This window comes from Puma concolor, chromosome B3, assembly GCF_028749965.1.
Source record: "Puma concolor isolate L17-30 chromosome B3, mPumCon1.1.hap2, whole genome shotgun sequence".
NCBI lineage: Eukaryota > Metazoa > Chordata > Mammalia > Carnivora > Felidae > Puma > Puma concolor.
Window position 1 is genome coordinate 1983650 of NC_141672.1, and position 22102 is coordinate 2005751.

Here is a 22102-nt window from a genome sequence, read left to right on the forward strand (position 1 = left end):
GACCGAGGAAGACACAGTGAGCTTCAGGGTGCAGGCGGGCTGGTCTGCATTCCCCGGCGTGGTAGCTGAATAACGCCTCCCGCAGGTGTGCACGTCCTGATGCCCAGAGCCTGTGAATCTGGGACCTTACGAGGCACAAGGGACTTTACAGACACGATTACATTCAGGCTTTTGAGATGGGGAGATAGTCCTGGATCATGCTGTTGAGGCCGACGTCCTTACAAGTATAGGAAGCAGGAGGGTGGGAGTCTGAGAAAATGGAGAGACAGAAGCAGAGGCCAGAATGACGCAGGGCTATAAACCCAGGGATGCGGTCAGCCTCTCGAAGCTGAATGGGACAAGGAAGTTGGACCTCCCCTGAACCCCCCCCCCCCCAGGAGGACCGCAGTCCCACCGAGGCCTGGAACCGTTAGGGAATAAATGCAGGTTGGTTTAAGCCACTGTGTGGTTATTTTTTCCAGCAGTCATGGGAGACTAATATATCCGGTGACCCCTGGCTACTAAAAAGGTGCTGCCTTGGGGGAGCCGAGACTCAGGAGGTGGCAGAGGGGACTCGCCGTTGGGTGCTCGGCGGTGGGGGAGGGGGGTGCAACCCAGGTGCTGACAGGTGGCCCCTGGCTACTCAGGCCAGTGTCCAGGCAGGCGGGGCATGAGACGTGGGGGCACAGGCTGTGGGCCAGGCCTCCAGCTGGGTGGGTGGGGCAGCTTCTGTTCAAGTTTCAAAGGCTCACCTGCTGGGGAGACTGGTCAGAGGGAGCGTAGTGCCTTTAAAGTAGGCGTGCAGGAGACACAAGCAGGACTCCCTGGAGGGTAGCGGAGGGGTTGGGTGCAGTGTGGTCAGGAGGAAGAGCCTGTGTGCCCCCCCCACCTCCTCTCGGACACCTCCGTCCACCCCTGATCTCCAGCCCCGCTGAACAGGAGTGGTGGACAGCTTCTCCACCACCAAGCTAAGCCTCAGGAGGAAGGGGCCAGCCTCCACTTGGCCCGGAGCCCCACGGTATCGTGTGCCTCGCAGCACTGCCTGATGAAGATGGGGAGGCGTCCCTTGCCCCCGGAAGCACCTGGGTGTCCTGCTTCTCTGGGGTTTTTGGACCTCAAGGAGGCCACCTGCCCCCAGGCCTGGAGCAGGCACTCAGCTTGCGGGAGGCTGAGGCAGTTAGAGGCCAGGGGTCAGCAGACCCGAAGTTCCCCTGCTCCCACCTGTATCAGGACCGGATGGGGGGTGGGCAGATGGTGGCCGACAGGGTCCTAGATGTCCCACCACCCAGTCGTGCCTCTTGGGCTGGGCCGGGCCAGGGCAGGGACAACGGCAGAGCTATTTTTGTTTATGGCACTGCGGCAGCCGCAAGGAGACATCAATCATTGATGTTCTGGGCCTCCCTGCCCACCAGAGAGGCTCGGAGAGCAGCCAACCAGGAGGAGCGAACTCTGCTGAGGGGCTAAGCCTGTGGAGCCGGCAGCCACGACTCCTCATCCCGGCCCCACCGGTGCCCTGCATCCTAGGCTCTGGTTCCCAGGTACCCAGCCTCGGGAGGCTGCAGGCAAGCCTGAGAACCCTGACTGGCAGGCCAGGGCCAGGGCCGAGGCGTGGCCCCCAGTGTCCCCGGTGCGGTGGTCCCAGGGAGGAGGTGGAGCCCGTGTGGCCAGCAGGAGAGACCGTGGGTCGCTGCAGAACCACCACGTCCCCCGCCACCCCGACCCTCAGATGCCACGTGGGGCCGCGTCTGGGCCGGGGGTGGCTATGAGTTGAGCCCGAGACGCCGTGCTGGTGGGAGGACAGCAATTTCTGAGCTGTGTCCAACTGCCGTGGCCTTCCCCAGCAGGGCATCGGTCCCCAGCGGGGCCATCAGGACGGGGCGGTAGCTGGGCGTGACGACAGCAGCTCCTGGCAGCTCAGGGCTCTGCGGCAGGCTCACAGCCAGGCTTTGGCTGGGGGGCAGGGACAGGCGGGGAATGGGGGGAGCGGCAAGGCTGGGCTTCCCGGGCTCTGCCTGGGCAGCGTCCTCCCCTGTCTCCCCTGTGATCCTGGGGCCAGGCTGGGGCTTCTGAGGCGTCGGCAGGTGGGAGGAGGGACTGGGCCTGGGGAAGTGGGGCCCAGTCGGGCTGGCCCTGGGTGGCTGAGGGCCAGTGTGTGGGCCGTCTCCCTGTCTGCAGGGGCAGCTCGCCATCACTGGTGCACACAGCTGAGGGGCCAGGCCCTCCTAGAGGTGAAGTGGGGCCCACAGGGGGCCCAGGGGAGTGTGCGGGAGTGAGCATAACAGGTGAAGTCAGCTCTCCGCTGAGAGCAGGCAGGAGAGGGGAGGGGGAAGCCTCTGGAGCAGGGGTGTCCTGTCCACCCCCACCCTGAATCTGGGGCCCTGAGCCAATGCCGAGCCAACTCCCTTGCTGCAGAGTGAGCAAGGCCTGAGGGTGACAGTGTAAGCCACCCAGCCCCCACCAAGGCCAAGGGCAGAAGTGGCCCCAGTCTCCCCCAGGCCCTGGCCGGTCAGGGGTCCCAAGGACCACCCGCCTGCAGAGGGGCTAGCTGGGGGCCAAGTGGGACCCTCCTCCTGGCCTCTGCTTAGGCAGGGCAGCCTCCTGGCCTCCCCACCCAGGGCCCCGTCATCCCCTCCCCCACACAGCTGGTAAGAGCCACCATAGCCCCACATGCATTGTGCTGGATAATCAGGACATGTCACATGGAACGAGACCACCTCATTTGGACAGGGACCCAGGGTCCACACGACTTTACCAAGGTCACTCACCCAATGGAGCAGGGGAACACAGAGCTGGGTCTGTACCCCAAGGTCCCTGATTATTCAAGACCGCTCCCTTGTTCCCAGGCCCCCACAGCCAGACTCACATACGCAGACAGGCAGGCAGGCTGAGATCCCAACAGATCTGGACAGATGCTGGACACACTAGGGACACAAACAGCACTCCCTCCCTGCACCCATGAGCGACAGGGCAGGGCAGGACCTCAGGAAGAGAGGAGAGCACAGGGTCCCTGGCTCCAGGGCAATGCTGCCCAGCCCAGGACAAAACACCGGGGCAAGAAAGGGGAGACCCACAGCCCGTGGTCTGCACCTGGAGGACAGGGCTGTGCCCCACTGTGGCATGGGCTCAATGGATGGGAGGCTGCCAGAGCCTCTTCCCAGAAGCGATGCGCGTGCCTGTGTGACCCGCTGCTGGAAGGCTGCCCAGCTGCGGCCTGGCTAGCGGGAACTGGCGTGCATGAGTCATCCTGCCGGGCAGGCTCACCTGGGCCCCACTGGCTGCGTGAGTCCGGGAGTAGAGTGCACGTGCGCGTGTCTGTGTCCTGTTGTGCACATCCGGGCACATGGGCCCGAACGGGTACATGGGTGTATGTGTGGGCGTGGGCGTGTGCCCGTCTCCGTGCACAGGGACATACCAAGTAGATCCGTGACTGTGTATTAGTGTGAGTACGTGTGTCATCTCGACACATGTGTGTGCGTGTGTGTGTGCACGTCCACCTGTCTGTCCCGGCACCACCAGCACCATTCCTAGGAAGCCCGCAGGAATGGTCCTCCTTGGTGGCAGCTATGCTTCTCTGGGTCTGTGCTGGCCCAGGCCCCCCAGCCCCAGCCCCAGCAGGACCCACACCTCTGAGGCGCCCTTCCCCAGGTCTAGGTCAGGCTGGACTGCAGCTCCCTCCCCGCTTGGTGGGAACAGAATTCTCCTGGGCCTCTCCACTCCCCGCTCATTGGCCGAGGAGAGCCTCCTCCTGCACAACGCCAAGCTGGAGCCCAGGCCAGCCCGCAGCCGACCCCACTCCAGTCTTCAGCAGGCCCCCTGCCGGCTTCTGGAACATCCTGGGTCCTTGTCTCCTTCCTCATGTTGCTGCTCTGGCCCAGCCCCCACTGTCTTGCAGAGCTTCTGACTTGCAGCAGTGTCCCCAGGGACAACCCCCCCCCCTCCGCCCCTCGTCCCAGCCCCTGGTGGTCTTTTCAAAGCTCTCTGACCAGTCTTGCTGCCCCCTGCCCCACGGCACCTGATTCTCAGCCCTGTGAGCTAGCCTGGGCTCTCTTACCCTGCCCTGCGCACAACACTACTCCGGGCTCTGGACTGAACTTCCCGCACTCCTGACGTCCTAGCTTAGACTGACCCCTTGGGAGCCTGCCAGGAACCCCTCCCCATGCACCCCCAACACCGTGCTAGCCGGCAGAGCACACCTCTAGACTGGGAGCCCCCAGGGCAGGGCCAGTGAGGCCACATCACACGCCCCTCGTCTCCTGGGACTCCCGCGGCCTCTATGGCCCCCAGGGCGCCCCGCCCCCCAGCTGAAATGTCCTTCTCTGGGCTGGGAGGTAAGACTGCGGGGCGCGGGTCCAGTCCGGGAGCCTAGGCGCGGCGTGTGGAGCCCCCTCCCTGGCAGGGGCCCAGAGTCCACTGTCTGGACCCAGAAAGGCCAGCTGAGGGCGCGGGGCCGGCCCGCCGCAGGGGTCGGGACTGGCGGGGTCCCGGGGGGCGTGGCCGGGTCGGGAGGGGGCGTGGCCCTGCGGGGCTGCAGCCAATGGGCTGGATGGGGCGGGGGCGGGGCAGGGTCCGGGAGGCCGCGGGGTCCCAGGGGGCGGGGCCTGGAGGGCTGCAGCCAATGGGCTGAATGAGGCGCGGGCGGGGCGGGGCGGGGCGGGGTCCGGGCGGCAGCGGGGTCCCGGGGCGCCGGCTCCGTCCGCAGTCAGAGGCTCGCGGCCCGCGGCAGCGCCAGCCAGCGGAGGCAGAGCGCGGCGCCCGCCGGCTACCCGGCCGCCCGCGCGCCGGAGCCGAGACCAGCGACTGGACGCGACGGGCCGCCGCCGGCCCGCACCGCCCGGCCGCCGAGATGTGCGACTGTTTCCACATGGTGCTGCCCACCTGGCCCGGAGCCCCCGGCAGCGGTGCGCCTCCTCTCCGCCTGCAGCCCGCTCCCCTCGGGAGGGTGGGCTCCGCGCGGGGCCGCGCGCCGGGCGGGTCGGGGTGGGGCGCCTCGGGGACCGGCCCGGGCTCTCGCGCGCGGTCCTGCGCCTCGGGCTGCTTCCCTCCTGCTGCCTCTCTCCTGCCTCTCTCCGTCTCTGCCGCTCACTCCGTCTCTCCGGGTCGCTCGCTGACTCATCCCTACCACTCACTCTGTCGCTCCCCGCCTCGGTCACACACTATCCCTGTCTGTCTTTTCCGTTCTGCCACTGTCCCCCTGCTCTAACCCTCTGGGACGTCGTCTTGTCCCTAGAGGCGGCCGCCTGGGGAGGGCCGCACGCGTGAGTGGGGGCCGTGGGTGACCAGGCGTGGGGAGCTGCTGTCAGGCTTGCCCTCTGACCTGCTCTGGGAAGAGCAGCCTGGCTGGACCCCGAGTCAGGGCTGTTGGCCTTGGTCCAGAGTCCCATGCTGGGCTGGGTCCACAGTGTGCGGCCTCTGTGTGGCTTGGTCACCGGCTAGGTGGTGGCAATGAGGGGGCTAGACCCGAGGTCTGAGGCTTGGCGAGGGGCCTGAGTGCGGTCAGAGATCAGGCCACAGAGTAGCCCAGTGCTGGGCAAGGGAAGGCAGGTGTTGCCCATGGGGCGGTTCCCACTCCCCACGCCTCTGGCCACAGAATGGGAACTAGGAGCTCTTTGTTACCTGTCTGTCCCCGCACTAGGTCTGGTTCCAGAGGTTGCCTGTCTCAGCATCTTGCAGGGCAAGGTGGGGTGAGGCAGGGGCAGTTCCTGCAGCTCTGGGTCAGTGGTGCGGCAGCCACACCCAGGACATCTGGCCAGTTGCCATCTAGGGGGGGCTGGGGCCATGCTGCAATGGTGCAGGCCGGTCCCCACCGCTCAGGGTCACAGAGGTCGATGATGACAGTGGTGTGCTGAGACAGAGGGGCTCTGGGGGCCCCTTGGCCTAGGCACACCCCTCCAGCTGCAGCAGGAGCCCCCATGGGCCCTTCTGGTGAACACGGCTGACCTCCTGTTTGGGCCCCCCTTGTCTGGGGGACAATGATGGCCCCCGGCCCCCTCGTCCTGACTGTGGCCCCAGCCCACATCCTGGGGGATCTGCTGCATCACAGGGAAGGAGGGGCCATTGCCCTGCCTCCAGCATTCCACACTGGCCTCTGCCACCCCCCCCCGGACCCCCGCCGGCCCCCCCCCCTCCCCCCCCCCGCTCACAGGCTACCCAGAGGCTCCCAAGATGCAGGGTCTAAGGCCATCTCATCCTCCCTCCTGCCTTGAAAAGGCCTGTTGGGGCACCCCTCCCCAGCCGAGACCTCCATTCTCTGCTTTGACCTGGTGGTTCCCTGGCCACCCCTCACATCCTGCCTACAAACCCCTCTGCTCTTAGGGAATGAGGTCAGTGGTTCTCGTGGGGCATTAGTAGGAGACCTACTGGGTCGGAGCCCCTGGGGGTTCTGTCTGCTGTGCAGATGGCCAGGCCCTCCCCCACCCTTCACAGAAGCTAGGGCACGAGCATCCCTGATAAGGCCCCTTGGGGGCTGGTCCACGTCTTTCCAGCTGCAATTCCTTCCCAGCTGGCCAGAGGTGGACAGGTCTTGCTCTGCCCTCGTCTTTCTGCCCAGTCCAAACCTGCCCTCTCTGGCCAGTCACGCTAGGTCCTCTGAAGACCCCTCCCAGAGCCTGCGTGCACGTCTAACCCTCAGCCTGGGGAAGGAAGCCAACCACGTCCAGCCTGCAACCGGAGGCTGCCCCCTCGTGGCTGTGCCAGGAACACGCCGCTCAGGGATCCGCCCAGGCTCGGGGCGCCTCGGCCAGTCCGAGGCAGCTGGCCCCCAGCTCCTTCCAGGCCCCTTCCCCTATTCCCGTGTGGGGAGGGGGCTCCACCTGGCTGCACTGCCCCCACACAGGGCATCAACCGCTTCGCCCTGTGATGGGCACCAGCTGTCACATCCCTTCCTATCCCGGGGACGGCCAGTTTCTTCCCAAGGTAGAGCTGGGTCCTGGGCAACTAGACTGACAGGGAGCGCCCTACTCCTGGCCTGGGCCCGCCCCCCCACCATGCCCACCCTATGAAGCCCCCACCAGGTCCAGGAAGGCCTTGCTTATAGTGACACACCATGAGGGGGATGGTCTGGGTGGTCTCTTCTTGGTGGGGGGCCGTGGTAATGCAGGGGTCCTTCCCAAGAGCGTTGCAATGTGGGGCGTCCCTGTGGTGGCCTCTGCACGGCCCTGGGCTTGGGGCTCCCAGGAGCCGCGGGCAGTGCCTTGTATCTGTGAACGGGAGTGACCACAGCTGTCCACAGCAGAGGCTGGGCAGAGGGCTGTGTGGCCAGGGAGGCCGAGTGCCAGCGCCGGTGGCTAGTGTGTCTATGCTGTCCGCACTCATGGCTTTGCCCTTGGTTGTCCGCACCGGCACACTGAGTCTGGGAGCGACGAGGCCCAGCCCCACACCCCCCCGGAGCCTCTCTGCCTCTACGGGGGCCAGAGAGGCCACACCACACTCTCAGTGCAGTGATGTCTGGCAGGTGCTGGCTCTGCCCTACCCCCCAGGCAGTGCTCTCCAGTGCCCCCCTCCAGCCTAAAGTGTCCCTGGCAGGGGCGGGCACCAAGGAGGAGGCGGCAGAGGTCGTCCTAGGCTGGGGTACCGACCCTCCCTGAGCTTTAACGGGCGGATTTTCTAAGCCACCACTGGTGGTGGCAGATGTGTTCCTGATGGCACCCTAGCTCTTCTCCCTGTGGAAAACTGAGGCCACACAGTCTGCTCCTGCCCCAAGGTCTCAGGGAAGTGGGTGGGGGAGGGCCCAGCTGTGCTAGGAGGGTCCCATGCCCCAAGGCCCCCTGCCTCCCCTGTGTCCCCACTCCACTGGGGCTCACTGTGGTCGGGCAGTGAGCCCGTGGCAGGAGCGCTCTCATGGCCTTCCCTCCCTCTGGCTGGGCTCTTCCATCCCTGGCTGGGCTAGGAGCTGCCTCTTCCAGGTAGCCCCCTGGCTTGCCGGGCCCACCCCCCACTCTCCTGCAGATTCCAACCCTCTCTGTATCCTTTCTCCCTTGACTGCCCTTTGCTGAAGGCTTCTGGGTTTCAGGTTCAGCCTGGGGCGGGCTGCCTGGGGGTGGGGAGCAGAGGTGTCTGGGAGAGGAAAGCAAGCAGGCAGGAGGGCCGTCCCCGTGGGACGAGATGGGGCCAGGCAGGAGGGGGGACACCCCTGCCCTGGGGTGGCATCGGGCCCCGTCTCCAGATAGCTTTCTGGAGGGACGCGGCACCCACATCACCGCCAGGGGACTGATGGACCTGTGGGCAGAGAGCCACGGGTAGAGGCTCGCCGGCGGGCTCCCGGGCCCTGCTGGGTCTGGGGTGGGAATCCTGATGGGGGTCTGCGAGCTGCACCGCCGCCCGCCACCCTCCCCCTCCCCCCCCCCCCCCCAGCCCGGACACATCGCCGGGTGTGGGTGTCAGAAAGGAGCAGCCGGGGATGGGACTTCGTGGGGTCCTCGTCTGGGCCTCACCTCCCTGTCAGCACCCCCTGCTGCTTGAGGGGCCTCCCGAGCCAGGAGGCTAGTGGGTAGGAGACCCCATTTGGCCAAGTCATGCCCCCTGTGTTTGGGGCTCAAGCCCCCTGCCGGCTGCCGCTCTGAGTGGGGTCAGCCTTGGGCGACCTGCACCAGGCTCTGGTGCTCTGCCCCCTCCTGCGTCCTACGTCCCACGTCCTGTTGATGCCCTCGTTCCCCGGAGCAGTGTGGGCCCCTCCCGGGTGGGGAAGAGGATGGCCTTCCCCCCGGGCTCCCTCCCTGGCAGGCCTTACTCCTGGGTGGCACCAGCACCTCGGGGGTCTTCTGTGACATGCCCCGCTAGGAACGCCGTGCCTGGGCCTGGCCTCCTCCCCCGTCGCCCTGCCCGGCCCTGGACAGCAGCTGAGCTCCCACGGTGGCTCCTAGTGGGAGCCCAGGGTGCAGGTGGCTTTAACCACCTGTGCAGTGGGCATCAGCACACGTGTGCTGGGCAGCCTGGCCCTCAGGACCCGTGCTGCCGCAGCTCATGAGACCCCCTTCAGCTGCCCTAGCCCCTGCATGGCCACGGGGGGCCGGCAGTGGGGGGCCGGCAGGCGGGCAGGGCCTTGCACCGTGGCCCTTACCGGCCGGAGAGCCGGGTGGGTCCCCCATGGGACTGGACACTATCCCGGGGACGAGGAATGAAAGGTCTTGCCCCTGCAAGGCCACAGTGGTCTGGACCCAGAGCCCTGTATGTCCAGTTCTCCCATCTGGCTGGCACCTGTGTGGAACCACGGGCAGGGGAGCCGCCCGCACACAGCGCTGGCCACGGGCCACACGTGGGAGAGAGTCCAGGGTCCGAGCCGGGAAAGCACTCCGGGCAGAGTAAGCAGCACGTGTACCCCTGGGGGCCTGGGGGGGGGGTGTCGGGGAGGGGAGGGCAGGGCTGCAGCCTGCGGGCTGCCGGGGGAACCAGGGCTATGGCAGGGCCCAGGGCCTGCGGCCGGCAGATCGGGAGGCTGGGGACGTGGCTCTGTGGGTTTGGGGCACCCGGGCTCAGGAGAGGAGGGGCGGGGGTGACCCTGCTTCTCCGGGGAGGTTCATCCCTGCCCTGGGGGAGGTGACATCTGCTGGGTGTCAGGCAGGAAACAAAGAGCTCCCAGGTGAGGACCGTCTGGGCCACCAGCTTTCCTGTCTCACTGGACATAGAGTCATCTGTGACCGTTAAAGTTTTAGGGACAGGGGAGGCTGGGAGAGGCCTGGGTGCCGTCGTTCCTTCCCGGACTGGCGGCCCACCCCTGGGCTCAAGAGTGCCCGATGCCCCGGGCCCAGGCTGGCCAGAGTCTCCTTCCTCCCTGGGATCCCCCTTCCCGGCACCACACCCCAGGCCACCCCTGGCTTCTCCTGTTCTGCTGTGGGGCCTGCTGCCCTCGGCTGTCCCCAGAGCCCCCAACCTTGCTGATCCTGGCCTGTGGTGTCAGGCAGGGGTGTGTGCTCGGCTGCCCCACTGCCTCCTCCCCAGGGCCGGGCCTGACCCCACACTGCCCTGGAACCCCGTGTGGGTCCCTCAGCTGTGCAGGCCTGCTCCGACCTGCTCGTGGGGTGCAGATGCCAGCAGCCAGCCGGGCCCCACCCCGCGGGGCTGTGGGGCGCGGGGCGGGGCGGCTCTGGGACCCAGCAAGAGATCTGCCGATGGCACGGCGGGTGCGGTCCTGCCCGGGCCTGCCGGGGCTCCTGCAACCCGGTCGGGCCTGGGGTCTGCGTCTTCCCACCCGCCCCTCGGTGCCCAGCGCGGGAGCTGAGTCCTGGGGCCGACAGGGTGAGGTGACCAGATGTGGCAGACCAGGCAGCCGGAGCTTTGGGGAGCAGATGACTGGGGTCTTCAGCCACCACTTCTAGCCAAGTGACTGGGGAGGGGGTGAGAGATGCAGGTTCCTGGGCCCCCAAGGCACCCACCTGGAGACGTGGCAGCAGGGCTGGAAGGGTGGCCGGGGTGAGGCTGCCCCAGGGGGACTCGGCGGGTGAGCAGTGCCCCCCCCCCCCACGAGGTCACTCGCTCGCCCGGGGCCCTGGGTGGGCTGGGTCCTTCCCTGCTCTGGCCTTGCTGGTGTCTGCTGTGGAAGGAGCTGGCAGTGCCCTGGGCCGGGGCCTCAGCCCAGATGGGGCAGGACTTTGTTGGAAGGGCCTATGTACGCCTTGGGCTGTGCCTTCCCTGCCCTGCACCCCCTAGCCTGGCCAGCTTCCTGCAGGGAAACTGAGGCGCGGGGCCCAAGAAAAGCTTGCCCGGAGCGTCCTATCTGACATCTGCATCTGCGTACCTGTCTACACAGCAGGACTGGACTGGACTGCACGGGCGGGTGGTAGTGACTCAGACATCCCTGGGCGGGCGGGCGTTTCCTCTCCCAGTCAGCTGCTTGGGCTGGGGCGGGGGCGGGGGGGGGGGCTCTGGGGGAGGGGCGGGCTCCCCAGCTCCTTGAAGCCCAGGGGGAGGGACCTGGCCCAGCTCCGGGCCTGTGAGGGGGCCGCCCATCCCTCTGGTGGGGCTCCAGGCAGGCCTGAGGAGGAGGAGGCCAGGGCCTGGCAGCGGAGGAGGGCTGTGGAGGGGAGGGACCTGGGAGGGCAGCTGCAGGGAGCACCAGCTGGGACCTTCACTCCTGGGCAAGCTGGGAGGACTTCTGAGCTGGGTAAGCCACAGCGGCCGTGCTCTGTACCTGCCCCTGCCCCCTGCCCCCTGCCCCTGCCCCCTGCCCAAGTCCAGCCCTTGGGCCCCTGCCCTCTTCACTGCCCAGTCCGTCGGCCTGAGGGGGCTGGGTGGGGGGCTCGGGCTGGGGAGCACGGCTGTTATGTCCCTGGCCCTCTGCCCTGCCTCAGCCCCAGCCCTCCTTAGGACAGGCATGTCAGTTCACGGCAGCCAAGGCTGTGGCCAGGCATAGCCACTGCCATCCCAGGACAGGCAGGTCCCCAGGCTGGACCGTGAGGCCGGGGAGGGCTCCTCAGGCAAGGCCAGCTCCCCTGCAGGTGCTGCGTGGGCAGTGGGGGCCTGCAGGGGTGGGCGGGATGTCTGGGGGGTCCTGGCCTGTCAGCTCAGAGACAGAAATAGGCTCGGGCCCACCAGTCCCATCTGGGACGGGCGGGACTGTGGGGGCCTTTCTTTTTGGCTGCCGGGCCCTTTGGAGCTGGTGGGCTGGTGTGCCCCCCCCCATGCCTCAGTTTCTCCAGGTGCAGAAGGAGAGACGCTGGGCCCACCATTGCCCGCCTAGTGCCACAGCTCAGGGGCGTCCTCAGACTGGGTGGGACGTGCCCCTTCCCAAGAGATCTGCCCTGCTCCCCGTCTCCTTCCTGCACTAGCCCTTATTATGCACCTACTGTGTGCCGGGCTCTGAGCGCTTGGGGCCAGAGATGAGGCGGGGTGGCCACACTGGGCCCGTGAGTCGGCAGAGGAAGCAGACGTGAGAAGTGCCCAGGCCGGGGAGAGAGCCCGGTCTGGGGTGCGGCTCCAAAGGTCTGGGGCCCAGGCCTCTGCAGGCGGGACTGAGGGCGTCCTGGGGCTCGGCGGACAGGGCTGGGCATCTGGGGGCGGGACAGGGTGGTGTGGAAGTGTCCAGCTTGCAGCTGTAGCAGCAGCGGAGCCGGTGGGCCAGGACGCTCGCCCCCAGGCCAGGGCAACCAGGCAAGAGCCGTGGGGGCAGAGGCGGGAGCCGAGCTGGCCTCCCCAAGCAGCACGGTTACCCTGAGCCAGTCAGGAAGGGGGGCAGGCCCTGGCTGCCTGTGGGTGTTGCTTCGGGAAGTCTGAAGGTCTCATGACCGGTCAGCCGAGCCCAGCACTTTCCTCGTGAAGTTCCAGGATGGGGTGAGGCCCCAGCGTGCCGTGTGCCCGTGTCGGCCCTGGGCTCCAAGCCCAAGGGCAGTGTCCCCTGAGGGGAGAGCTGACTCAGGCGCCCCCATGGCTCCCTGCGTGGCTGGGGGGCCTTGCCCGGGACTGTGTACCCGTGCTCGAGGGAGGGTTCCCGAGCCAGGCACACACGTCAACACCCACGGTCTCATAGGCGCATGCACGCACGCACCCACCCGTGATGGCTTCTCGGGCCACGGTCCAGGTCCCCGTTTGCAGCTCTCCTCCCTGCCTGTCCCAGATCCCCAGTCCCACCGCTGCCCTGGCGGCACACAAACACCCCCACCATCCCTGGCCCGCCTGGAGGGCAGCCAGTCTCCGTGCAGACTTGGGTTTTGTTTAAGCAAAGTTGCCCCACCCATGGCTGGCCCTACTCTGGACCCTCCGAGCACCCCCACGGCCAGGGGCTGACAGGGGAGCCCTACGGGCAAGGTGAGCGCGGGGGAGTCATCCTGGGCAGACACCCCACTGTCTGCATCCCCTGCACCTGCTCCCCCTGTCAGCTCACCTCACCTTGGCTCTGCCCTCTCCCCAGACCCACTTCCTTGAGCCCCGCCCTAGAATATTCCAACATTCTAGGGAGTGAAACTTTTCGGCTGACCCAGGTGCGTACTCCCCTCACCCCTCACCCCAAGTCCTGAGCCCCTCCTCCCCGATCCTGGGTACAAGCACCGGCCCCAGTTGGATGTTACAGTCACATCTGAGGCCATGGAAGGGTCAGGGTTTGGGGCTGGATGGACGCGGCAGGGCCCCGAGCCAGGAGGAGGCCGGGGGAGGGCCTTTGGGGGGACACCAGGTGCCAGCAGCCAGAACCGCTGGGCTGGCTCAGCCTGTCGCCCCTGCAAAGTGGGGGTGACTGTATTTTTAGTAGCCATTGTTCCAGACGACCGTCGGGGCTGGACTGTCCACAGAGCCTGTCTGTGGGGCCGCAGGGGGCAGGGGGCGGGTCAGGCAGAAGGACAGGACACCTTCCCCTGCAGTCACCGCTGAGCGGGGCCCACTGGCATGGGGGCCGGTGGGGCGAGGCTCTGGGGGGCACTGGGGCCTCCTCCCTCCCCGGGGTGCGGGCCCAAGGCTGGCAGTCTGCTGGCATCAGACAGGCGGGATTTCCTCCTTCCTGTTTGTGCGTCCCTGGGCCCGAGCGGGCCAGCCAGCGGCTGTGCCTAGGGGGGTGCAGGAGGGCCTAGAGCCCGAGCCCGGCACCTCCTGGCACCTCCGTGGGGTGCGGCCTGGGGCCGAGCGAGCCACCTCTTAGAGCCCGCTCTTCACCCTGCAGGGGTGTGGAGCCCGAGGGGCTGTGGTGAGGCTGGTTCCCAGCGAGGGGCGTGCCCTGGCTTCCGTGCTGTCAACACCTTTCCTCACCCGGGCCCTGGACGCCCACGGGACACTCCTGGAGTAGATTTGGGGGTGCAGCTTCTCAGGGCCGGGGATCCCTGCTGCACCGCGGGAGGCTCCCACCGCCGCGCGCCCCCATCCCACCCACCCCACCCCCAGGCACAGGGCGCCCAGCTGGCAGGTGGGGGTGGCCCTTCCCAGGCCTGTGGGACTCCGCCCCGCTGCCTCTCCAGGGACACGCCCGGGGAGAGGGCGGTCGCCGGCTCCTGTTTTGTTGTGTGACTCAGGGAAACGGCTGGGCTGCGGAGGCTCTGGGCGAGGACGGGCGGCCGCGGGTTTCTGGGCGGGCCGGTGACACCTGGCGGAGCTCCCCCTGAGTGGCCTCCCACCCCCCCCCCCCACCTCGCCTGATGGCCCGGGCCGCACCCCCGACCAGACCCTTCTTCTCCCCACGCGCTGCTGGCTGGGGTGGGTGGGCACCTGTGCGTCCCCTCGGCCCCAGCCGTGTCACCAGAGCTGGTGTGAGATCAGTGCGTTTCCTCTCGGGATGTTTAGTACGATTCGGGGGCGCCGGGCTCAGCTGTGTGTGTGGGAAGGTTCTGAGCTGATCGCTAACTCATCACAGAACCGTCTGGTCCGCTCTGCAGTGTCCGCAGGGGGCTTGTCTGCAGATAACCCAGTACGTCTGAATGTGCACATTCACGGGCATAAAGTTGATGATTTCCTCATTTCAACTTTATGTAGAATTTTAAAGATTCTCTTTTTAAAAAAATTGTTAATGGTTATTTTTGAGAGAGAGTGGGGAAGGGGGCACGTGGGGAAGGGGCAGAGAGAGGAGGGCACCCAAGATCGGAAGCGGGTTCTGAGCTGTCAGCACAGAGCCTGACGTGGGGCCCGAACCCACGAACCTGGGCCGAAGTTGGACACTGGACCAACTGAGCCGCCCAGGCGCCCCTTAAAGATTCTTTATCGGGGAAGAGTACAAATCCTAAGCGTGAGGCTTGATGCATTTTCCCCAAGTGGCCACACGCGTGTCCCCAGTGCCCCTGTGGAGAAGCAGCTGTCCGGGCGCCAGAGGCCCTTCCCCCCAGGCTCTGCCCTCCCCAGAAAGCTTGTCACGTGAGTGGGCTTGTGCCTGACGGTGAACGGCATAGACTAGACTTCCGTCTGCACTCCTTTATCCGTCACGTCGTCGCCAGAGAGCATTCCATCGGACAAATAGCCACGGTTTCTCCTCGCTCCACTGCCGGTGGACATTTGAGACTTTCTGGTTTCTGGTACTACCATGGTGCCAGGATGGGCATTCCTGTACCTGTCCTTTGGGGAGTGCATTTTTGGGGGCATGCCCTTGGGTACGGAGCTGCTGGGCCGTAGAGCAGGGCGGTCAGACTTCAGTAGCTACTGCTGGCGGTTGCCCAAAGTGACTGTGCCGGGGCACCCAACGCCCACATCAGGGTGGCGTTCCCGTCGCCCACGTGCGGGACAGCTCTCTGGGAGGTCCCCCTTGCCCGTTCCCGCCGTTCCACCGTTCCACTGTGGCAGTGGAGCGGTATCTCGGAGCTCCCACTGGCCGCTGTCCTGAGGACCCAGCACGCCGTGCGCCTTTCCGTAAGTTAATTCGCGGCTCGGTGTCGTCTGTTGTGAGAACTTGCCTTTCCAAGTTCTTCTCGCCCCTTCTTCCACTGGGTTGTCTGTCTTTGCCTTTTGTGTTGCACGAATTCTTTGTACATTTTGGGTAGGAGGCTGTGGTTTGGTAAGCGTGTTGCAAATCTGTGCCCAGCCCGTGGCCTGGCTGTTCACTCCCTCAGTGGTGTCTTCTGACGAACAGAAGCTCTTCACTTTCGCGTAGACCACTTGGCCATTTCCTTCAGGGAGCGCGCTTTCTGTATGCTGGCTAAGAGTCGCTTTCCTACCGCAAAGTCATTTCTGTTTATCGCCTGGAAGCTTCACTGTTTTTTTTTTTTTTTTTTTTTTTTTTTTTTTAATTTTTTTTTCAACGTTTTTATTTATTTTTGGGACAGAGAGAGACAGAGCATGAACGGGGGAGGGACAGAGAGAGAGGGAGACACAGAATCGGAAATAGGCTCCAGGCTCCGAGCCATCAGCCCAGAGCCTGACGCGGGGCTCGAACTCACGGACCGTGAGATCGTGACCTGGCTGAAGCCGGACGCTTAACCGACTGCGCCACCCAGGCGCCCCGAAGCTTCACTGTTAAGCCTTCCACTTTGGAACGACAATCCCCGTGACGTTAATACTTCCTGTGGCTGACGTAAGGGTTGACATTTTTCTGCACGGATCGCCAACAGACCCAGCACGAGGGACTGAAAACACCTATCCGTTTCCCACAGCTTCGTGTCTAGGAGTCTGGTTCTGGGATCTTTGTTCTGTTCTGTTGGTTTTAATTTTAATTGGTTTAATTTGTTCATTCATTTTAAATGTTTATTTACTTATTTTGAGAGAGAGCGCGCATGGGGGAGGGGCAGAGAGAGAGGGGGACACAGAATCCGAAGCAGGCTCCAGGCTCCGAGCTGTCAGCACAGAGCCCGACGCGGGGCTCGAACCCACGAACCGCGAGATCACGACCTGAGCCGAAGTCGGACACCCCGCCGACTGAGCCGCCCGGGCGCGCCTGCCTTGATTTTTGAAGGGTGGTTTGCTGGACGCGGGATTCTTGCTTCACAAGGTTTTCCCCTGAGCAGCTTGGGTGCCTCGGGCCGCATCCTCCCGGCTCCCAGGGCGTTGGGCGTGAACTGTGCCGCCGAGCCCGTCACAGGCGGGTCTCGCTTCTCTGGCCACTTTCACACCCTCCTCCTCCTCTTCAACCCTGCGGCCCGGATGCGTTCGGGGCCGGCCTCTCTCTATCTGGCACGCTGCGACCGCCGCGTACCGTTGGAAACCACATTTCCTCCGCCTTTCTCTCTCTCCTCTCCTTCGACTGCTTGTGTGCTGCTGGGCTGAACGTGGCCCCGCGACCTCACATGCGCTTTCGTTCTCTTAAACCTTTTTTCCTCTGTTCTCCAAATTGGACAATTTCTTCTTCTTCTTCTTCTTCTTCTTCTTCTTCTTCTTCAAGTTCTTAGTTTACTCATCCTCTCGGGAAACTTCTCCGCGATTTTCAGGAATCACCAAGGGTCCCTGCAGACTCTTTCCTCCTCCTCGTCGCTGGCGCCCACATGGCGTTTGCAGACCTCCTGACGTCCTTAGCTCTGTTCTTGCGTCCCTTTCCCCGTTTTCCTTCGTGTACAGGCCGTGTCTTACGAGTCCACGTTTGGGTTTGCTGTTCCTGCACGATCCAAGGGATCATAAACCGCGCCACCATCAAAATGGGCTCTGAATCCAATACGAAGATGACTCTGGTGTGGTCTTGTCCATTTGGCTCCTTTTTCCCGAATTTCTGTCTTAGGTACGGTCGCCTTTCCGGGGTGAGAAGCATCAGTGACCAGCTGCTTGCGCTGAAGTCGTCGGGCGGTCATGAACTTCCTGGTGCGGGTCATTGCTGCGTGGTTCACGATTGCGGCCGAGCCTCCCGCAGCCAGGGGGCCGAAGGGACCAAAGTGGCCGATTTCTCTTCGCTTTCGAGTTTTTCGATTCTTTCTTCTGGCATCTCAGTTCTGATATTGAGTCCCAGTAGTACATTTTTCAACTCCAGAATCTCTGTGTGGCTTGGTTGTCACTTGCACGTCTTTGCGACGACGTCTCTTCACTAAGCCATCGTACTTTCCATTTCTCGTAGCTGCTTGCAAGTCCGTGCTCAATCCAACACCTGTGGACATTCAGAGAATTTCCAGCACTTGCTTGTTCCTCCGTATGGATCATACTTTGCTGTTTCTTTGCGTGTCGCGTAGCCCTCGGCTGACTGCTGGACACCGTGGGTTCCGTACCGCGGCAGCCCTGCACCCCGGCCTCCCTCGGGGCTGGGCGCGTTCTTTCCTGCGTGTTTGCTTACTGACTTTCTTGGACTAAATCCGTGAAGTGTGCCTTGTCTGAGCTCCCCTCGTGCAGGCTCTCTGCCATCCGGCCTGCGCGTGCCCTCAGGCCCGGCGTCCGGGATGGGGCCACGTGTGCACGAACGCGGTGCGTAGACTCTCCGGGGCCCCTCCCCCCGGGTCCGCCATCTGGTCTCCGCAGCCCCGAGGCCGCACTGACTCAGCCTCTCTCTCCGCAGTGTCTGGCCGGCAGCTGCAGTCTGAGGACCCAGATGCAGAAACGGAAGAGGACCCCTCTGTAAGCAAGGCCCGGAGGATGCATGCCCTCCCGACACAGCCCCCGTCCTTTGGCGGGCCTGGGCAGAGCCCCCCTGATTGTCCTCTCCTGCCAGGTGACCGAAGGGCCTGTGGACGAGATCGTCCGGCCGAGGCCACAGGGGTCCTCGCCGGTCTACGAATGCACTGCTGAGGGTGCCGGCTTTGGACTCCCGGTAAGCCTGCCGGACGGAGACCCACAGGCTGAGGGAAAGTGCAGGTGTGGGGCCACAGGGGGCCGCGTCTCCTTCGTCGCCCCGTGTGGGCAACTGGCACCATTTGTGCAGCCACACGGCCCTGCCCTGCCCTGCCCTGCCACCCCCTGGGCCACAGTTCCAGCCGTTCCCACAACCTGACCTTCTGTCCCTCGGGACCCCTCCCTTCAGGTGGCCGGGACGCAGTTGAGAGGGCGCATGCGTGCGTGTGTGCATGCGGGGGAAGAGAGCCCGCACTCTGGACGTGCACACACGCCGTCTCGCGGAGGAGGCCCGGGGGGGGGGGGCCGGGGAGGGTGCCCAGGGGGCCGGGGGAGGCCCGGGGGGTGCCTTCTTGCTAAATCCTTGTTTTCTTTTATTTCCTCCTCCCCCTCCACACAAAACCCCAGTTGCCGTGGGGTTTGCCCTGGGTGCGGGCGCTGGGGCCTGGGGGCTGGGCCCGGTCGGGAAGCACCAGGGCCAAGGGCCGCCTCCCCGCCGCCCCACGCGCTCAGCTTCCTGGCACGCGGCACCGCTCCGGGCCCCCCGCGTGCTCAGGGCTGAGGCAGGTGGGTGACCCCTGGCATCTGTGCCTGCAGGGGGAGGACACAAGGAGAAGGCGGGCTTCCTCGGGCTCGGGGGGTCGGAGGTCCTGGTGGAAGCGAGACTCGGGAGACGCTCGAACGTTTTCCAGGATGAGTCGTCGGCAGGTGGGTGTGGCCGCGCCCGAGGGTCGGGGTGGGGGGGCCCCTTCTGGGGTGGTGGGAGTGGCGGGTCGGAGCAAGGAGAGGGACTTGCTTGTCGCTTTTGTCAGGCGTGGTCTGCGGGCAGGGGCTCCAGAGGCTGGTCCGGGCTTCCCCTGAAACCTACGGGGGGGGGCGGGCAGGGACACCGGGCCGGTAGAGCCAGGCGCGTGGGCCTCGGTGTCCCCAGCTGTGTAATGGGTGCAGCTGCTTCACAAGCCAGGGGCGAGGCTGGGTTCCGGGGGCTCCCTGTGAGGAGGGCGCGCTGCCTCCCGAGGCGGCCTGCTCTGCCGTCGGTGGGTCAGCACCTCTGAAGCCGGCTGGGACCGGAAGCGTCCGCTGGGTCTGAGGTCAGGCTGGCCGCACCGTGTGCCGTGCGCCCCGGGGGCTCCTCAGAGAGTATCAGCCACGCTGCACGTCATCGCTGCCGGAGTGTGTGAAGAAGGAACGAGACTTTGGCCGCCCAGCCGGAAGGCCAGCCTCCTCGGCCCCGTTGGGCCTACGGGGCTGCCCCCGAGTCCTGGCGGGTGGGGGTGGGGGTACGAGAGGCCGCTCCCACGGGAGGTGGCTTGCAGCTGGCTTCCTCCGGAGCTCGGACACACAGCCTGGGCTCTGGCTGGGGGCTCCTCCTCTTCCCCGCGTCACCCGGATGAGGGGCGGGACTCTGGAGTCCCGGTGGGCAGGGCAGGGGGGCTCCCAGCACCGATGGCCACAGCGGCACAGGCCGATGGTCGCCACGGCCCCTGTGTGCTTCTGATCCAGTCCGTGCAAGAGGCGACAGAGGTGACGCTGAGGACAGACGTGGAGGCCGGAGCCAGCGGCTACAGCGTCACAGGGGGCGGGGACCGAGGGATTTTCGTCAAGCAAGTGCTGAAGGACTCTTCCGCCGCCAAGCTCTTCAGCCTAAGAGAAGGTGCCCTGGCCGCCCCACCCCTGCGGTCCCCACGGGTCCCACCAGGACGGGAGGGCCCCGGGGCTCAGGACGCCCCCGAGGACCCCGCCAGGCCCTTTCGGGCTGAGCCGGGCTTGCTCTCTGTGCGGCTGGGTGGCCTCCTTCCCACGCAGGGCTCCATGCAGGGTGGGCCGGGCTCCCCATCAGGGGGCCCTCTCACACACCCCTGTATCTCTGGAAGGAAGGGCGAGAGCGGGGAAACTGAGGCCAAGGGCCCACTCTGTGTCTAGGTGATCAGCTGCTCAGTGCAACCATATTCTTTGACAACATTAAATATGAAGACGCTCTCAAAATTCTTCAGTACTCAGAGCCTTACAAGGTTCAATTCCAAGTCAGACGGAAACGTCCTGCCGCAGGGGATGAGGAAGGGGTCTCCGGTGGCGCTCAGCCCGGCCACAAGGACAGTGAGACGCAGGTGAGGCTGGGCCCCGCCGACCGCCCTGCTCCCGGGGCCGAGGCTGAGTGGGGGGCGCCCTCCCCTCCTGCATCTGTCCTGTGAGCCCAGGGCCCTAGAATTCCCATGCTACTGCTGCCACGCTCCCTGTCCTTGTATTTCAGGACAAAGATGTCGCCGATGGGTGCACAGAGACCCCCACGAAGACTGTGGAAGGAAGTGGAGACAAGGAGAGACTGATCTCCAAGCCCAGGGAGGGCAGGGGCAGGCCGTCCCAAAATGAGAGGCTCTCCTGGCCCAAATTCCAGTCAATAAAGACCAAGCCCAGGTCAGGGCCGCGGAGGTCACACAGCTCTTCAGAGGCCTCTGAGCGAGGACACCCACCTGACATGTCCCCCACGAGCACAGACACAGAGACCCAGCTCCCAACAGAGGAGCAGGAGCAGAAGGCAGGACCGGACGGCCAGCGGAGGAGAAGGTTCCTGAACCTGCGATTCAGAGTGGGCTCAGGGAAGGGTCCAACACCGGGGGCGAGGCCGAGCACAGAGGTCCAGTCCGGGGTCCTAGAGGAGGCAGCATCCTGGGATGACAGTCAAGAGGGCGCCAAGGCCAGCACAGACAGGACGGTGGAGGGACCAGAGGGGACATCAGCTCTCACTGCCCAGCAACCCGTGGAGCCAGGCCGCCCCAGCGAGGGAGCCTTGGGGGACGGGGCCAGCGTGGCACCCAGGCGCCGAAGAAAGACAAAGGAAGTGAAGGACCAGGTCGACTCTGTGTCAGACGGGAAACCCGGGATGGACTCAGGCCCAAAGCCAGGTGGAGACGGCCACAGAGAAGCAGTCCAGGGCACAGAAACTGGGATTGCCACATCGGCTCTGCAAGGCAAAGTGGACACACAGGGCCGCCAGCCGGAGTTCCAAATCCAAATACCCGATGTCAAAACGCCCAGCTTTGAATTCTGCGAAGAAACAATGCCAGACAGAGAAGCGGGCACAGCAGCACGACTGCAGGGACCCAGACACGGAGGTCCTACAGAAGAGGCCACGGGCATGAAAGAGCAGCCTGACCACAGACCGGGGCCACAGGTGGCCGGAAAGCCTGCAGGGCCCCTGACAGAACGGGAGGAAGGAGGAGCAGAGGGAGCTGAGGGAGGGCACGGAGAGGCACATGCCGAAGACGGGGACACACATACACAGGGCAGACAGGAGAGGAAAACTAGGTTCAAATTCAAAACACCCTCATTCGGATGGTCTCCGGGAAAGGACATAAAATCAGGTCAGGAACAGGACAGAGAAATAGAGAGCACACTCACCACTCTGACCGCACAGACAGGTGCCAGAGTCAAACAGTCAGAACGCGAAAAAACAAAATTAGACACACCCGAGCTAGACTCAGGAGCCACAGAGGGAGAAAGAGAGGGTGTTCAGACAACTCAAGCCGATTTTCTTCTGGGAGAAAGGGAGGTGGCCACCAGAGACAGCAAGTTCAAAATGCCCAAGTTCAAGATGCCATCTTTCGGTGCCTCGGCGCCAAGCAAGTCCTTGGAGGCCGCGGTGGACGTGTCCCTGCCCAAAATCCAGGCAGAAGTGTCCCTGCCCTCCATGGAAGCTGAGGTCAACACCAGGGAAGTGACCGTTGAGCTGCCATCTGCTGACTTAGAACTCAAGACATCCATGGTGGGGGAGAAGATTCCAGAAAGCCCAATACCTGAAGGGGAGCTCCAGGAACCCTTGGTAGGAGCCGGAGTCAAAGGGCACCTGCCCGAGGTGCAAATGCCCAGCATGAAGATGCCGAAAGTGGACTTTAAGACACCCCAGGTGGACATCAAGGGGCCCAAGGTGGACATCAAGAAGGCCAAAGTGGACCTGAAGGGCACCAAAGGGGAGGTGAGCATGCCAGACGTGGATGTGACGCTACCGAGCGCAGACGTGGACGTCCAGGCACCCACCGCCAAGTTGGAG

The 22102-nt window shown here is 65.0% G+C and overlaps 1 protein-coding gene across 26 annotated transcripts in view; it reads left to right on the forward strand.

Annotated features, from left to right (window-relative positions):
- Window positions 1-4736: 4736 nt before the first annotated feature.
- AHNAK2 (AHNAK nucleoprotein 2) overlaps window positions 4737-22102 on the forward strand; it is a 34832-nt gene continuing 17466 nt past the window's right edge. For 18 of the 26 annotated variants that reach the window (XM_086708610.1, XM_086708630.1, XM_086708611.1 and 15 more), the window contains exons 1-7: window positions 4738-4877; window positions 17783-17841; window positions 17936-18034; window positions 18652-18762; window positions 19558-19708; window positions 19978-20162; window positions 20306-21754. In XM_086708610.1, the coding sequence (XP_086564736.1) occupies window positions 4823-4877; window positions 17783-17841; window positions 17936-18034; window positions 18652-18762; window positions 19558-19708; window positions 19978-20162; window positions 20306-21754 (2109 nt within the window). In that variant the 5' untranslated portion in view covers window positions 4738-4822. Of the gene's footprint in view, window positions 4878-10950; window positions 11075-17782; window positions 17842-17935; window positions 18035-18651; window positions 18763-19557; window positions 19709-19977; window positions 20163-20305; window positions 21980-22102 lie in introns of those variants that run through there. The other 8 variants (XM_086708603.1, XM_086708622.1, XM_086708618.1 and 5 more) reach the window with 4 other exon arrangements.